Source organism: Embiotoca jacksoni, unplaced genomic scaffold (genome assembly GCF_022577435.1).
Source record: "Embiotoca jacksoni isolate LCO1_2020_lvr unplaced genomic scaffold, fEmbJac1.0.p SCAF_40, whole genome shotgun sequence".
Lineage (NCBI taxonomy): Eukaryota > Metazoa > Chordata > Actinopteri > Embiotocidae > Embiotoca > Embiotoca jacksoni.
In genome coordinates, this window is record NW_027185393.1 from 357,235 (window position 1) to 375,184 (window position 17,950).

At 42.0% G+C, this 17,950-nt stretch overlaps 1 protein-coding gene across 1 annotated transcript in view; it reads left to right on the plus strand.

Annotated features, from left to right (window-relative positions):
• reep3b (receptor accessory protein 3b) overlaps positions 1-17,950 on the plus strand; it is a 36,261-nt gene that overhangs the window by 11,512 nt on the left and 6,799 nt on the right. Inside the window, exons 3-6 of the mRNA XM_069168519.1 lie at positions 4,270-4,346; positions 6,434-6,554; positions 6,692-6,805; positions 14,215-14,377. Of these exons, the coding sequence (XP_069024620.1) occupies positions 4,270-4,346; positions 6,434-6,554; positions 6,692-6,805; positions 14,215-14,377 (475 nt within the window). The remainder of the gene's footprint in view (positions 1-4,269; positions 4,347-6,433; positions 6,555-6,691; positions 6,806-14,214; positions 14,378-17,950) is intronic.

Consider the following 17,950-nt stretch of genomic DNA (forward strand, 5'->3'; position numbering starts at 1 on the left):
GCCACTTCAAACCTTTAAAAAGGCCCCGTCATGCAAAAGAATATATATATATATATATATTCTTTTGCATGACGGGGCCTCATCACGAACATATTGCACGCTTGAATAAAGGCTTTTTCCTTAATAGGAAGGAAATAATAGATTCACTCAATAATTTATTCAAATATTCCCTTTTCGGAAGAGAATAATAATTTGTGTACTTGCAATTTACACACACAATGCAATATGTTCCTGTCCAGCCTTTCTCCTTGTATTACAACCCACAGAAGTGCTCACTGAAAGGTACTCCCTCTTGGAATAATAGCTCTGGAGAGGGAAACTAGCTCGAATCCAGTGTTTTAGTCAAGGATCTGAACATGTCTTTCTCGACTACCTACGTCCTTGTATTGGTGGATTGTTACTGCGTTCATTAGGACGCTCCACCATTTGCTTTCCCTGTCTCATGTAGTTATTCTTAGAGCGATGTCCCTGTTTCACTGGTGCATTTTCTTCAACTGAAACAAACCTGTGGCTGCTTTTATGGGACTTCAGCCCGCCCTGCCGGAGGTTACTCCAGTTCATTACAAAGTTGGCTCTAAAAATTCATTCCAGAGGGGCCCTGCCTTCTTTTTCATGTTTTCATTACTGCAGTGTGCATATTTCTGCGTGTGCATCTGCACATACGGTACCTTTCAGGCACGAGCTGGCACACCTGCCATATCTGTCGTTCAGTGTCTCGTTGAACGCCTCCAGTAAAACAAAAAATAACCTCTACTCCCTCTTTCCATACATTTATCCTACTCTCCCTCACTGCCCCGCATTAAGTGGACACCAGTCACTTAGAAATACTATTGCTATCCCTTTTGATATCCCTCTGCTACCTCTCCACTGTTGACACAGGAGTTGAATCCGGGCAGCTCCAGCTTTTGACCCGGGGCTCCACCCCGAATCAGTCTTGTTGAACGTCCTTAATCCCAGCCCGACTTGAGTAGACTTGTTCCTTGTTTTTACTGCTAAAACCACAGGGTACAGCAGGAATTTATTGTATTTATTTATTTATTTATTTGTGCATCAGTTTGTTCAAGCCATGGAGATTCTGTTCCGACAATAACTTTCAGCAAAAGCAATAAACGCCAGCGGGGAAAGGTAACATTGAGGAGAGATGGAACAATCTGTGTTCAAATAGAAGTATGCAAGAAACATAATGTGGAGAAAAAAAAAAATTCCAACACCATATGAATTTACACAGGTTATGTCATACCACTCTGCTGCGTTCACTTTACAATAAAGTAGTTATTTCTACAGGTCCCCTCAATGAGTTATATTCTGCCTATATACAGGATGTTTCAAATTAAAAGTTGACCAATAAAGGGAGTGGTCATACTCTTTTGGCCATTGGAGAGGGGGGGGGTAATGTAAACACAGAGCAGCAAAAGATAAATATAATATTACTTTTTTACAGAGGAAATTAAACTATGGTAATTAGTACATTACATTGTATTTATAAGGGAAAAATGGAGAGCTAAAACCAAGAGCGTTCCCTTTGTATTTATTATATTTATTGTTGCGTTTCCTTCTGTATCAGCTCAGGTCAATAAAACAATTTATTTTGAAAAAGTAAGATCATGACAGAGAATCTCAGTTCCCACCAAGAACATTTTTCATTCTCATTTTTTCCAGAATTGTGCAGCCTCACAGCCTCCAGAACGCAAAATGGCTGCTGTTTCTTTCACTGAGGTCACATTTTAATGTCTCCCGTACCGATGGAAGATGAAAAAAAAGCAGTAGAAGAGAGACAGAGGTAGCAGACACGGATTGAAACATATAAATTAGATATGATCTCCATCTCACGGACTCCGTTTCACTATCTCTCCTCAACATTTATCATTCCCATGAGCTTCAGTGCGTGTGTATGTAAGTGAGCGAGCGTGGAGGGAGTTCACAATGAGGTCACCAATTAACCAGTCCAGTAGTAATGGTGGAGGCAGCAGAGAAGCAGTGCAGTGGTGCAGAAGTGTGTGTGTGTGTGTGTGTGTGTGTGTGTGTGTGTGTGTGTGTGTGTGTGTGTGTGTGTGTGTGTGTGTGTGTGTTAATTTTGTCTGCCATTCACGAGGGCACGGCAAAAGAGATGGAGTTTTCCGAAATCCTAGATTGTCGGAGCTGTTGCAGGGAAACACTCAGTAAAGCATATAACAAAGCTTAAGCTGTGTTTATCATGAGGACTTCACTGCACACATTGCCTACCATCAAGCTACCTGTCTGTTAAAACCACAGCTGGATATAAAAGAGTTTGTAGCTTCCGGGTCTGAAAAATGGTTCCGATGCAGAAGTGTCTTAAGCTGCAATCCCAGTGAGTGCCACTAGAGGTCGGCTCCAAAAAGCCTCCGGCTCCATAGACTCCCATTCAACTTCTCTCATCAAATCCAAAGTGAATAAAATGTGTCCATCAGCTATCTCGGTGTTGTTAGCTAAAGTCACTCCTTCTTATTAGTTTTCTGGAGGTCCATCTGAAAATAATCCCTCATTCATTAGAAAAGAAGAAGTCTGTTTGATTGACAGGCCTGTGGTGCAGTCAAGTTGCAGCTATCGGTGGGCGGGACGCAGTATCATCAGGTTTCCAATCAGATCGAGTCAAATCACCCAGCTCGCCCAAATATGGTCACTTCCTGCTCCAAATCGCTCCGAACTAGCAAGATGGCGCCGAGCAAATTCCAAATTGGAGGCTTCATTATGGCCGTTCACAAACTGATGGGTGACATCACTGCTGGTTTCTGCTTAGTTAAAACATACCCGATATGTCAACTTGGTGGGAAATATAGGACTTTTCCTCCAAACCACAAACTTGTGTTGTACTATTCAGGGAATTCAGACACAATATGAGCTTCCATGTTTCTTTTTGGCCGTGCAGGAATATATCACAGCTCGCCGTGCAACACGCCGTGCTGCGTGGATGCTTTGCACAAAGCAGCAAAAAGCTACCGCGCTACACGGCCAATCGTTGGAAATAACAGGTTTCAGAGCGCAGCGGTGATGCTGTTGCTTAATGTTAGTTGGTTTACAGGTGTGTGTGTATTTGTGCTGGTGGGACAGGTGAATGCGTGCGTCTTGTGTTTCTTTGTCCTCCTCTTGTGTTCTACCTCTTTCAAACACTCACTTTTTACCCTCTCATTCATCCACCCACACACACTCTGACATTTCATTAGCTAGTGTCAGTGTGTGTTCAGTCATGCGGCAGCAGCCGGGTCGGGCTAATACCTCAGACTGCCATGTGACTGTCTGCTCGCCTGCCACCGCCTATCCGCTGGCTTTGATATGGAAATCACCCCAGAAGAGCCCAAAAATCCCCTTTTAAAGAGGGGTTGCTGAGGGTGAGAGAGCACGGAGGACAGCAGGAAGCATGAATGCAAGAAGAGGAGAAACATTGTAAATATTTGCCTGTCAATGTTGGTGACCTGAGAGGGAAAGAGAAGAGAAGAGTACCCTAGGAACCTTATCGAGTGTTAAAGTCACCGTGTTCACTTGTTAGAGAGCAGAACAGGGCGAGACGAACAAAAGACATTACATCAGGTGTAATGGAAGCCGGTAGACCTCATCTACCTCTAATATTTTCTCTGCTTTCTATCGCTCTGCTCAATCAGAAATCCCTTTTACCAGTTTTGGTAATAATAAATACTATAATATCAAAAGTGTTTTAAGAATTTGCAATTAGGCTTTATAATTATGACAAGTTACACAAACGCCACCAGGGTTAAAATCAGATATTAATAAATCTCAAAACTCATGTTTTGGGAAAACATGTGAGTCACTCCAAAGTGCAAATCAGAAGGTTCCTACTGATCCTGTAACAACCAAAAAAAACAAACCTGATTTACATCAGGCCGCCATCCTTTTCAAAGTAGTTGTGTAGCGGTTTCCCGTTCCCAGCGCTCCTTGCCATCTCTGAACGCTCGCTCCAAGTCCTGTCCTACGAGCACGTCGAGCGCTGTGTACAGGTCGCGCTGCATCTCCTCCACCGTATCAAAACTGCGACCACACAGCTTGATTTTTGGGAGCAGAAAGAAGTCGCAGGGAGCCAAACGTCTGTGACACATAAATAGCGCTTATGATGAGGTCATTAGGTCGATGAAAACATGTCAGGAAATCAGATTTTACATTTAACTTGTCATCGGAGCGGAGATGTCAATGCAGCTGAACTGTGTGTGCGTGTGTGTGTGTGTCTGTCTGTCTGTCAAAAAAAAAAAGTCAGGTTGTTTGACGTACGTCTCTGTGTGTGTTTTTGTGTGTCTGTAGGTGCGATGGATGATGTACTGGATTGTATTTGCCCTCTACACTGTTGTGGAGACCATCACTGACCTCACACTGGCATGGTGAGTTACACATATGTGCACACATGCTGTCTCTCTCACACACACACACACACACACACACACACACACACACACACAACACAATAAGGCATTTTTTTGTTATTTAAAACTCATAATCTCAGCAGCCCTCCTGTATCTAATCTGGGTGGAAGAGTCCAAGTAAGAAGTCCGTCCTGTTCGGTCCGCTGTCTTGGACAATGGGACATGCAAGGATTTAAAAAAAAAAAAAAAAAGACTCAACAGTTGACACGAATGAAGAGTCTACTGCAGCTGTCATATGGAGGACGGACAAACTAAAGTGCAGTTGGAGGATCATCTCCATGGTCTCTGTCTGCTGTATGGGAGCTTTATGAGTTCAGTGTTTCCTTTGACAATGGTGGAAAAAAAGTGGTGGATAAAATGTTGACTTGGTGCAAAATGCTACGACTATACTGAAGCATTTCAGAAGACATCCCCTCGTAAGTCTTGGAGGAAAAGAGCGACTCCGTCTCCCCGCTGCTTTTAAACAGCTGCTCCATGCAGATCCAGACAGAGCAGCATCCATAACCAAAGCCTTGTGCACGGTGTGTTTACTGCTAAAGACAGGCAGCCCGACGCGCTCGTTGAGGATGCTGGATTTTAGCTGCTGCGCTATAACATCCCATCCTGCTCACACTTCAGCAGCGTTGTAATTCCTGAACTTTGTAAATAGACACAATGAGGAATTGTTAAAGAATTTGTCCAACACAACTTACGTAGTTCTTGCTACGAACGAATGGACCTCCAAAACTATTGAGAGCCATCCACACTGTAACTCCACACGTCATCACCTTTTGCAGATTGCATGATTGTCTTCCGTGATATTTCAGATACACAGTATGGTAGACATAGTATTATCAATCAGGCAACATCAGGGAGTCCTCTTGATTGGCCCCACATTTATGTTGCAGCATGACAACAAACCCAAACAACCAACCATAAGTCACAAAGAAGTATCATGAGCCACAAGAAGAACAAGTGCCACAACAGATGGTCTGACCCCGACAGAGCTGTCATCTCAGCAGAAATGGAGTCAGTCTGGGATGCAGGGGTGAAGAGATGGAAGACGCTGAGACAGACGAAGTCCACATTACAACTGTGGTTCCCGAAGATGCCAAGTATCCTGAAAAACTGTTTGTAAGAATACCAAGGGCACTGTTTTTCAATGCGAGGCTCCCGAGCCCCCTGCAGCTCACCAAGTTTAATCAACATGTACTGGCATTATATAATGATGCACATGACTTTTAAAATACCTAAAACGGCAAACCAGGTGACAGTATAGTTCGCACACAGGATCTGCAGTGGTGCCGGCAGGTTTCGTGACCTTCTGGAGAACCACAAAGGAGAGATGGGTGTTTAATGGGTAAACAGTGGGCTGGTTTAGGATCATTTAGAGTCATTACAAATGATATACACAGAAAAATGATATAGTACATCACATTTCATTTTCCTCTGGCCAAATCCATCCTACATCATCATCAACACCGTTGCACTGTTTATTACTTATTCTATTTTATTTGTATATACTATATACATCTATATGTCTATTCCTCCATCCATCTATCTATTTATTTATTTATTTATTTATCTATAGTTGGGCTTTTACTAAATTCCAAAATGATTGCTGCCGAGTTAAAAGGGAGGAAACTGTCCACAATCTGGCAATGCTGCACACTCGGCAAATCCAGTGATTCCTACTGGATGATGTGTCGGGCCTGAACGATCAAATGGATTGATTTCTAATCATAAAACAGGTGGAGAGACGCAAGGCTTGGATATAAGTGAGGAAAATTAAGAATCAGAGCTGCAGCAACAGGAAATCAAAATGAAGAAGGTGCTGAAGGGAGTGCAGTGAGAGAGAGAGGAGACACTCTATTGTGTAAAAATTGTGGTAAAGGCAGGCGAGCGTTTTATCAGGCGACTAGTCGAGAGAGACGTCGATGGGTATGACTGATGTGTAACACATGATACAAGAACGCTAGAAAGAAGCATAATGCCAAGACACATCAATAGTTAACCTCAGCCCCCATTAATGTCGGGATACTTCCCCTGTGTGTGCACATGTCCAGGTTTCCTCTGTACTACGAGCTGAAGATAGCTTTCGTCATCTGGCTGCTGTCCCCCTACACCAGAGGAGCGAGTCTCATTTACAGGAAGTGTCTGCATCCTCTGCTGTCCTCCAGAGAGAGGGTAAGAGCCTCCATCCATCCACGTCCCCCAAACCGTGCACATGGATTACTTGTTGTGTAGAATATAGTCACATTGATTTTTTTTTTTACCTGATTAAACTGCCTACTAGAAAAGTATTATTGATTTTCTCCCTCCAGGAAATAGATGAATATATCGTGCAGGCGAAAGAAAGAAGCTACGAGACCATGGTGAACTTTGGCAAGCAGGGACTGAGCATCGCAGCCACCGCCGCCGTCTCTGCAGCTGTGAAGGCAAGTGTCTCTGGAACACCCAATACTCTATTGGATGTCATTATCATTTGACTTAAATGCCTTTCTGTATTTTCCTATATTCCTGTTTTTCACTCTTGTGGTTTTTCAATAAACTCTAACTTTGAAAGAAGCTGCAGAAGCTTTAACTCCCTTTGCTCAGCTGTAACAACACAGTGAATCAATCCCGCCTTCAACGTGTTGGCACAGAATGCCCTGATTCAGCTGGATAAATCAAAACGTAGGAGAACAGAGACAACGTGTGTTATTGGTGTGTAAATGAATGCAGGGGAGTTGAATTAAACACAACAGCCAATCCTGAATGAGATCTCAACCACTTCAAACTCATGCAAATGCATTGTGTGTGTGTGTGTGTGTGTGTGTGTGTGTGTGTGTGTGTGTGTGTGTGTATATAAATATCTAAACAATAGAAGCATCATTTATCAGGCTTCACTGCACGAAGGTGATCCCAGACGCTGGGACTCCACTACTAAGCAGAAGGAATCACGTCGGGCTATTAGATGTACATTCAGGTGTCATATAACTCAGAGGGATTTTATCTTCCAACATGAACACTGGGCAGCACAGGAATTACTGTTATTTGTATATGTTGGGTGAACACAAGTAAGAACAAACAATGATCTGCTGTTTTTGTGTTTGTGACTTCAGACAGAAAAAAAAAAAAAAAAAAGAAGAAGCAGTTCCAGGCTTTGAGAAGTCATATCATCACATATTATCTTTCTGTATTTGTTCTTGATTTTATGAGTGTCTTCTCCCTCCAAGCCAAACTTGGATAACCACGAAAACAAAAACTTGTCCCTGTGTTGCAATATAAAAACGGCGTGGCACACACCACGTTACGACCCGCGCCGCGTTACGACCCGCGCCGCGTTACGACCCGCGCCGCTTTACGACCCGCGCCTCATTACGACGGAGAAATGCAGGTTATTCAGGTTATCAAGTTATTGCTTGCGTCTGTCTCTATGTACATCGCTGCGCTGCACTCTGTTCTTGCACAACAGGACAACGTGTTACAACCTTTTCATTGCCCCTTGATTGTGCACTTGAATAAACATTGAATTATTAATTTCTGCCTTTTATTTGCTTTTCTGCTAAAATACAGACATTGCAACACGTTTCAGCTCCGAGTGCTACACCTGGCAGAAACGCTACAGTGAAGAGTGGCATAAGGGGACCATAACTTCTCTCTTCATGAGTGCACGGAAATTGGAGCACAGTAACAAACCCACCGTGCTAATGCGATTTTGTAAACGTACAATTATTAGTGTTACAAATTGTTTGTTGTTTGACACAGATTATTGTGTGATGGTTTTTTTTTCCCCTGTTCAAGAGAGTTAGTTGTGGGTTACCGGTGGTGGATATGGCTCTAAAATAATATCATGACATATCTTTTTTGTTTTTTTGCAAGAACGATATTCTTGACGATATGACAAAATCCAGAAAAAGATTTAATTATTTATTTTTAATTACATACAATTTCAACAAAAGTGTTATTGATTTACTTCGGCATAAACGCAGCTTTCAAATATTCCTTAAAAGCGAAACAAAAATGATCTCTCAGTTCTTTCTTTGCTCGATACGCTGCAAACTAATGTCTTCCAGTTCCACTGCATAACAGTATGACGTCATTACATCAACAGGTTGGAAAAATTGCCGTTATGATACAGTGGGGCAAAAAAGTATTTAGTCAGCCACCAATTGTGCAATTGTGTCCTACTTAAAAAGACACCTGTAATTTTCATCATAGGTATACCTAAACTATGAGACAAAATGAGAAAAAAAATTCCTGAAAATCACAGTGTCTGATTTTTAAAGAATATATTTGCAAATTATGGTGGAAAATAAGTATTTGGTCAATAACAAAAGTTCATCTCAATACTTTGTTATATACCCTTTGTTGGCAATGACAGAGGTCAAACGTTTTCTGTAAGTCTTCACAAGCTTTTCACACCCTGTTGCTGGTATTTTGGCCCATTCCTCCATGCAGATCTCCTCTAGAGCAGTGATGTTTTGGGGCTGTCGCTGGGCAACACGGACTTTCAACTCCCTCCACAGATTTTCTATGGGGTTGAGATCTGGAGACTGGCTAGGCCACTCCAGGACCTTGAAATGCTTCTTACGAAGCCACTCCTTCGTTGCCCGGGCGGTGTGTTTGGGATCATTGTCATGCTGAAAGACCCAGCCACATTTCATCTTCAATGCCCTTGCTGATGGAAGGAGGTTTTCACTCAAAATCTCACGATACATGGCCCCATTCATTCTTTCCTTTACACGGATCAGTCATCCTGGTCCCCTTGCAGAAAAACAGCCCCAAAGCATGATGTTTCCACCCCCATGCTTCACAGTAGGTATGGTGTTCTTTGGATGCAACTCGGCATTCTTTCTCCTCCAAACACGACGAGTTGAGTTTTTACCAAAAAGTTCTATTTTGGTTTCATCTGACCATATGACATTCTCCCAATCCTCTTCTGGATCATCCAAATGCTCTCTAGCAAACTTCAGACGGGCCTGGACATGTACTGGCTTAAGCAGGGGGACACGTCTGGCACTGCAGGATTTGAGTCCCTGGCGGCGTAGTGTGTTACTGATGGTAGCCTTTGTTACTTTGGTCCCAGCTCTCTGCAGGTTATTCACTAGGTCCCCCCGTGTGGTTCTGGGATTTTTGTTCACCGTTCTTGTGATCATTTTGGCCCCACGGAGTGAGATCTTGCGTGGAGCCCCAGATCGAGGGAGATTATCAGTGGTCTTGTATGTCTTCCATTTTCTAATAATTGCTCCCACAGTTGATTTCTTCACACCAAGCTGCTTACCTATTGCAGATTCAGTCTTCCCAGCCCTGGTGCAGGTCTACAATTTTGTTTCTGGTGTCCTTTGACAGCTCTTTGGTCTTGGCCATAGTGGAGTTTGGAGTGTGACTGTTTGAGGTTGTGGACAGGTGTCTTTTATACTGATAACAAGTTCAAACAGGTGCCATTAATACAGGTAACGAGTGGAGGACAGAGGAGCCTCTTAAAGAAGAAGTTACAGGTCTGTGAGAGCCAGAAATCTTGCTTGTTTGTAGGTGACCAAATACTTATTTTACTGAGGAATTTACCAATTAATTCATTAAAAATCCTACAATGTGATTTCCTGGATTCTTTCCCCCCATTCTGTCTCTCATAGTTGAAGTGTACCTGTGATGAAAATTACAGGCGTCTCTCATCTTTTTAAGTGGGAGAACTTGCACAATTGGTGGCTGACTAAATACTTTTTTGCCCCACTGTAAATATTTTTTATCTACCGGTATTATCGTGAATGATATGATATGGCATACCCCCTATTGTGGGTTATTAATTGTTAGGAAGAAGGATATGGATACATTTCTTTTTAGGTTTTAAAAAAATCCCTTCGAGACTAAAAGACGACACATTGTAAAGCTCGGCGAGCTGCTGTTCGTGCGGTTGCTGGTAACACGAGCAACTTCTTCCATCACCGCTTCAGAAAATGTGCTGGAATAACGAGAGTGTGTACAATTACAGTCGGGCATATTCAAGTATTGAAGCCAACCAGTGAAACGGTGAAGATGAAGTATTAGATATTGCTTGAAGTGCCATTTTCTCGAGGCACTCAGTAACATCACGAGGGCATTAACAATCCACCGACGCAAAGACAGGCCTTTCTATGGACCGTCGAGAGAGACACGTTCCAAGGCCGGATTCAAACTCTGGATTTGAGGTGTGTCTTGTGTACTTGGCAAATAGTCAGTGTGCTCTGGTTTCCTCCTGTTTATAAAGACTAGAGTTGTTACATCCTTATGCCATAAGAGAGCGTTACACCCTCAGGTGAGTGCTTTCTGACAGGTGTACACAATGGCAAGGCACTTTAGGTAGTGCAAAGAGAAAAGGCTGGACAGGAATGTCAAACACTATATTACAATGTCTGTGTATTTTGAAGAAATAATTATCTTTGATAATTTGATTTAACTTCATTCAGTTGTGCAATATATACATGGTGATGGAAATGGAAAATATCTGCCCGTGCCGGGTGTTTCTTCTTGCCGACTTGTAATGAAAAAAATCCAAATGTGAAAAATCCTGTTGCGCATCTGCCCGAACTTCAAAACTGTGAAAAGTTCAAATATAGTTTATCATATGATGTTTATTGCTGCTATAAGGTAGGAAGGAGCTGTATAAGTGCAGCCCTTCTGCCATCACCAAAGATGTTTTCAAGTGCAATATCAACTCCCTTTTAGCTTTGTTTTGGTCTCTACCAAACCCTGAACAATATGTTACTCTTTAGCTGTTCAGAATTTAGAAGATTTTAAACTGTTGAAATATTTTTTGCTACTTAAAATCACAAAAATGAATTCTTATGAATAACAAGATTGAAAAAAAAAAACAACAACCAAAAAGTAAAAAAAAAATGTGGCCTTTAAAAGCTTCATGTCTTTAGTCGGAATTTTAAGCTGGTACCATCTGTATTGTACATAAAATCCATCAGTGTGAAGCTGCCTGACAGACTGACATGTACAACAGCTCAGAGAGCATGTTGAACCCTTTCAGTGGAGGATGGTTTACAAATGTATCTCTGTATTTACAGCGCAGCCTTTTATAGCATTTGATTTGTATGAAACACATTTCAGGAGAACATGTGCACTGTCCAAGCTCCAACTCAGGTTTGGTTTTATTGTCATTTTCACACAACATAGAGGAAAACAAAATGTCCTTCCTCGTGGACCACAGTGCGATACAGGACAGACATTTAAAGACAAGAAGTGCAAGGAAAAGTAGCGTAACTGGTATAAATTCCACCCGGTCGAAGAACAAAGAGTGAGCACTTCTAAATTAGCAGCAACAACCTGGTGAGTTTCCATACAGTGAGAGGCTCAGTCCCCCTTTATGCATGCAGCATGCATATTGATGTGCATGTAGCCTGAGGCGGATTTGAACTTTCATCTGTAAAACTCACAGATTACTTTTTAGGATGTCTATCAGGTCTAACGGAGCCTTATTTGTCAGACGGACAGGAGGAATATTCAGTTGTCTTTTGACAAAAGGCCGAATTGCAGAGTAACACCAATTAAGGAAAATAGATCAAAGGAATGTTGCGTAATTTGTGTAGGTAAATCTACCTTTTGTGGTTGAAACAAGTCATTGAAGCCGCGGTGGTTTGTGTATGTTTCTGAAGCCCTCACAGCTGTGTCCTCCTACCCCGCTGCACGCTCATATACTTTTACATTCCCTCCCCTGCAGCTTCCTACCGACTGCCTGCTGTCCTCAGTGATTCACTCTTGTAAGGTCCTTGACCCTTTATTATAAGGATAATGAACTTAACTAAATTGTAATTTAGTGCTGTGAGTTCTGTTTTGTTTCTTCTGGTTTTTTTTTCCTCAAGGTGTGTAATAGCGTGAACACTGTACAGAAAGCCATTTGTAAAAATGCAAGCAGACAAAGGTTATGATCCAGCAGAGATCAGGTTATCAAAAGGCCGATTTCTGCTCCAACGTAGCTTGGAAGATTCAAAGTGTTGTATTTAATGCTTAATATGTTTCCAAGATATTTAAAGTCATTTTGGAAAATTGCAGTGCTTGTGGTGGACTTCTTAAACAGTTTTACAAAAACTGAACACCACGATGTTTTTTACACGTATGGTCAAAATGATGATGTGTGGATCTGCCCCAACCTGCTTACCAGCTAACTCGCTTGTGACCTTTGTTTCTTTTTCTCTTGTCTTCACTCACATCCTTCTTTCTTCAGGGTTTCTCTGCTTCAGCAGGCTGCTCTGGGAGGTAAAAGCCAGTCAGTGTAAGCAGCATTAATAGAACGTTTCCTTTCCATTTCATACAGCACTATTTCACCATGCCACCATCCTCTTACATCCACCACATCTGTTCTTTTATCAGAAAATATACCTTGATTTCATTTTTGTTGTGTAGCAATAGAATCAACTGTTTGCAAATACATTTGACTCATTATTTACATCCTGATTCTTCTTCATTTGCTGTACATCCCTTAACATTTGGAGGATTATTATTATTATTATTATTTTTAAATCTCTACATCAATTTCAATGTAACACTTGACATGTTCTTGTTTCTTTTTATATTTGTTTTGTTTCATCAAAAACCTGTTCATTTTTTTTTTCTTTCTCCTCGGCGTCTTTTGTCCTGTAACGTGTGTCCACGATGATGTCTTCATCATGTAGTGTTTGACGATGATATGTGTGATATTTTCAAGGTGTGTCATAGCCAACTTCAATCACAGCCAATCAAATCAGCTCCCATCACCCCCCTTAAACTGCTGTGGTTTTGTAATGGCTGAAGAAGGGGCAGACCGCCACAAGAACCGACCTACTTGTTCGGGAGGTTCAGGTTCATAATCACCAAATATGAGGTGGTACGAGTCAGCCTACACGCACCGATGATGTTCAACGGTTCAGGAAAAGATAACTGAAATTATAAATTCCTTTTTCCCTGGTATCAACGTGTTGAAGTTGGCATATCAGGTGATGCATTGGAGTGAGCAGAAGTAAATTATTCACACTCAAAGCTTCCGATGCAATTCATTTATTAACAATAATGCTGAAGAGCAGTGTGCTGGAAGCCTCCCTGATTTTGTGGTGTTCATAAATGTACTGCATCGGGAGCTTTGAGTGGGAATCTTTTACTTTACAATACTTACTTTTATGTTCATATGCGCCCCCGTTTGTGTTAAGACAGTCTTGAAAAAAATCCTTTATCCTTTAATGCAAAAGGTTTATTTTCATGATGTTTCCTGGTATTTCTTAAGTAATAACAAAACATGAAACCCCTGCAGTAGTATGGCCGCTGTGATGGGAACAAAAACAAATCTGTCATTTTTCAAGAAATGACAGCAGAAGTTAAATAATAACTATTAAGTTATATTATTGGGAGATTTACTGAACATCAGTAGATGTTCTGTACATATTCTGTATATGCATACTCAAAAATGTATTTCCAGAGTTGTCAGTTATCAAGCTGGTCAAATTATCCCTCACAGCTCTCAGCTGCTTCTTATCTGGTTTTCTGATTTCCGACCAATAGAATATTTCTGAGGGTCGGTGCTTCAGTGAGCCGATGCACCGCAGCAGCAGTTCAACTATATGACTGTAGCTTGTAAATTAGAAGTCGACCACAATCATTTACTGCAGGACAGACTCGCTGTTTTTTTTTTTAGAAATGCATGTTCCTCATACAAACAATACCTCAAAGTCTAGATGCTGAGTAGTAAACAGCAGAATCGTCTCTGACTGTAGATGTTGAGGGAAGTCGTTAGAAGTGATGATGACGACACTCGTTCGCTTCATCAGTATGTCGGGTTTCATCCTGTTGATCTCTGAGAGCTCCGGTGTGCGGGTGATGTAACGCTGACTGTGTTGTGTGTGTGCTGCAGGGTCAGGGGGCCATCACGGAGAAGCTGCGTAGCCTCAGCATGGCCGACCTCACACAGATCAACCAGCAGGACGACAGAGGAAACCAGCTGTACCAGTACAGCTCCCACTCATCCAACCCCGCCATGAGGAGGTCTCAGAGCAGCGACGCTGCCGATGGAGCAGGTACGCACACACACGCACACACACACACACACACACACACACACACACACACACACGCAACACAAACAGCCTTTGATTTTTATGAAGGCATGTGATTGTGACAGCTCGCCAAAAAAACCTTTCAAATATGTTCATTTATGTTCATACAGTAATTATATTGTTTGATTGTATGATTGACCTAGGTGGTGCAGTGGTTACATTTTCACCTCACAGCGAAAAGGTTCTGGGTTCGAATCCTGGCCTGGGCCTTTCTGTGTGGAGTTTGCATGTTCTCCGTGTGCCTGCGTGGGTTCTCTCCGGGTTCTCCAGCTTCCTCCCACCATCCAAAAACATGCTCCTCCAGTTAACTGGTGGTTCTACAAATCCAAATAGGTGTGAATGAGAGTGTGAATGGTCTTTGTTCCTGTCTGTCTCTGTGTTGGCCCTGTGATAGACAGACGATCTGTCCAGGTTGTACCCTGCCTTCGCCCAAAGTGAGCAGGGAATTCAAGAGCGTGATGTCACAATGCAGACTCAGTTAGATCCGTAAGCTTCTACTTGTGGATGTTAGACAGATCTCCGGCTCCCTGAAGCTCAGTAATACAAAAATGGGTGCAAACTCCAAACATGCCTTGAAAAAAATCCTGCAAAATTTTACCGCATTGTGAAATTTTTTTATCTCTTGAACCTGGTTGTTGCAATTTAGTGTTAAAAACTTGCAGCCGTTCATCTTGGATGGCGTATGTGACCTCTGATGACGAACGTGATCGGTGAACGTTCCTCTTTGCAGTGACAGCGATGCAAGAGGTCCTAGAAATACAACATTTAGAAATAGAGCTCTTACCTCATAACCCTCATCTTCATCAAAAGCTTACTTAACCTTGGTCTGTTAGAACAATGAACATTCCCACCTTTTTAGGATAAACCCCCCCTCCCACACACACACACACACACACACACACCACCACCACGACTGTCGAATGATTTTAAACGTCTTTCCTAACAATAAGCACAAAGATATCATCGTGCCCGCCATGACTTTGTCAAACAGCCACATCAACTTATTATCTCTGTTTTTGTTTTTTTTCATTCCCTTACTTCCTCCCTTCTCTGCTTGATGAGAACTGCTGGCTGGCATTTCAATGAAAGCATTCTGCAGCTGTGTTAGAGAGTGTGTGTGAGATGACTTCTCAGCAGACACGGGATGAGATGAGGTTGAGTGGGATGCCAGTGGAATGTCAAACACATACTCTCTCTCTGTATTCCTTCTGTCGCTCTCCCTCTCACACACACACACACACACACACACACACACACACACACACACACACACACACACACACACACACAGTCAGTCAGGCATAGAGAGCAGAGGGTGGGAGTGGAGGAGAGGACAAAGATGAATGTATAGAGGGAGAATGGAGATGTAAGGAATGGATGGAGGGGTGAATTGGTGGTAGAGGTGGATGAATGGATGGAGGGAAGGAAGAAGAAAGGCGGGAAGAGGAAGTATTAGCATGCTGAGAGAGGATATTGTGTATTCAGCTCAGCAGAGAGACGTGGGGAGATGAAGGAGGAGGGAGGAGAGATGTTTTCACCCTCCAACTGCTCCCTTTCATATGATCTCATTGTGTAGAGGTTGTTCATATGACATCAGACTCCATCTGCTCTTAATGGACTTCGCAGTTAGCTGGTGATATTCTATATTTATCTTACTGTTCACAAATCTCAGTGCGGAGCCAAACCAACACGCATCTTCAAATAAGCGTTGTGTGGATACCGAAAGTCTACGTATCTTCTTCCTCTGTGCCTTAGAGCTCCATCGTTGTTTGAAAACACAAGTAAAAACACACCAGTGAGATAAAACACTAGTTTATATTGACTCAGTTGCACATACACGGTCCTGCTGCTCCAAATACTCACTGGAGTACCAAATATAGATTAATCCGTGACTGAAAATAGTCCCCAGCAAAACCTATTAATGCTATTACAGCTTTTAACATGGTGTTTATTTAAATATGTTGATATTTTCAGCAGGAACCGATGGGGCTTTGAGCTAAGAGAAAATGTTCAGTACAGCCAGGCTTTACTGTGAACTATAAACTCATGAAACTGCTTGTGTGTTTTAGCTTATTTGCAAACTCTGTATTCTATAAATTGGTGCCGGTGTAGTGGGACTGGAGGAGTACAGGGTTGAATGGTAAATATTAAAAACTATATTCATTTCTAGGTAGTAATGATTATATCTGCAGTACTCCAGTATCGATAATTGTACGGGAATCCCAGCCGACAAAATTTCTCTCCCGGAAGGAACCGATGTCGCAGGGACACACAGATAAGGTTGCACCAACTTTGCCAAATGAATATATGATTGGACCAGTAAGGTTTTTAACCATCCTGATAACTTCCAACTGTTCCAATTTTGACTCACCAAAATAAAAGCAATCTGAAGCTTTTAATTAGAATTTTTTATTAATTCATCAGCACTTTTAGTTTTATTCATTTGAGGCAGAACGAGAGGGGATCTGATTTTAGGTGTTTAGAGGCGTGGGAATTATTCAAATTCAGAAAACATGAGCAGAGTAGAATGGATGGACTTGGAGTGCTTTTAAAGTATCATGTGCCCCTTTAACATCTCCAAAAAATACATAGTGGGAACTTTGTACTTCACAACTTGCACTTTCTGAGTCTTTCTTTGCATTTCACAAGGACAAGATCACAAATCTTTGACGCAATGTTGGTTCCTCTTTCTCTTTTCCAGAATAGGAAAACAGAAACAGTTGGACAGAGCTTTGAGAACAACAGCAAAGCTCAACAGCAGTTATAGGCAATGTAAACACAGAACCTCTTCTGGGTCCCGTAGGAGGCTGAGCCTTTTCTTGAAAGAACTTGGAAGTATTGCCGGGTCCTGATTGGACGAGCAGCTCTGGATTGCTGTCCTTATAAGATGCTCTTCCCTGATCTCCCTACATGACAGGAAATTGGAGAGATTTACCACAGAACAGACTGGTAGTGGCCGGAATGACTGGAATCTGTTCCCCACAGTGCACATACAGAATTTAGCTCTGTAAAAGTTGACCTGGCTACAAAGGGGAGTTTTATTCTTCTCAGCTCACGTGGGAGTTTTTAAATTATTGGGTTTCTCGCTCTATATATGAAAAAAGTTTGAAATAATTTTTGTTGTGAGTTTGTAGACATTTAATTTCTTGTTGGTGCCGTGAGTCAGATTTGGGCTGCGGTGTTTCCACTGTACAGTCTGGAAGCCAAATGAGCGGGGACATTTAGTAACAGTCTGGTTTTGAGATGAATGTCGTCTCAACTGTTGGGCTGAACATTGATGAAGGAGAAGGACAAACTTCTGTCTGGAGTGTTTTTACGCCTCCGCACCGCCGACTGCTATGTACCAGAGACATTTTGTTTTTGTACAAATTTCAAGCAAGAATTTCTAAAAGGAAGTGTTGAACCAAACAGGAAACCCAAATGTTGAAGTTGTGTTGTTTTACAAATTCTAAATAATGTATTAAAATGAAGGCCGTGCCAAACTATTGAATGAGCTGAGTCTCATCACATCATCCTCTTTATTTAGCAGAAAAA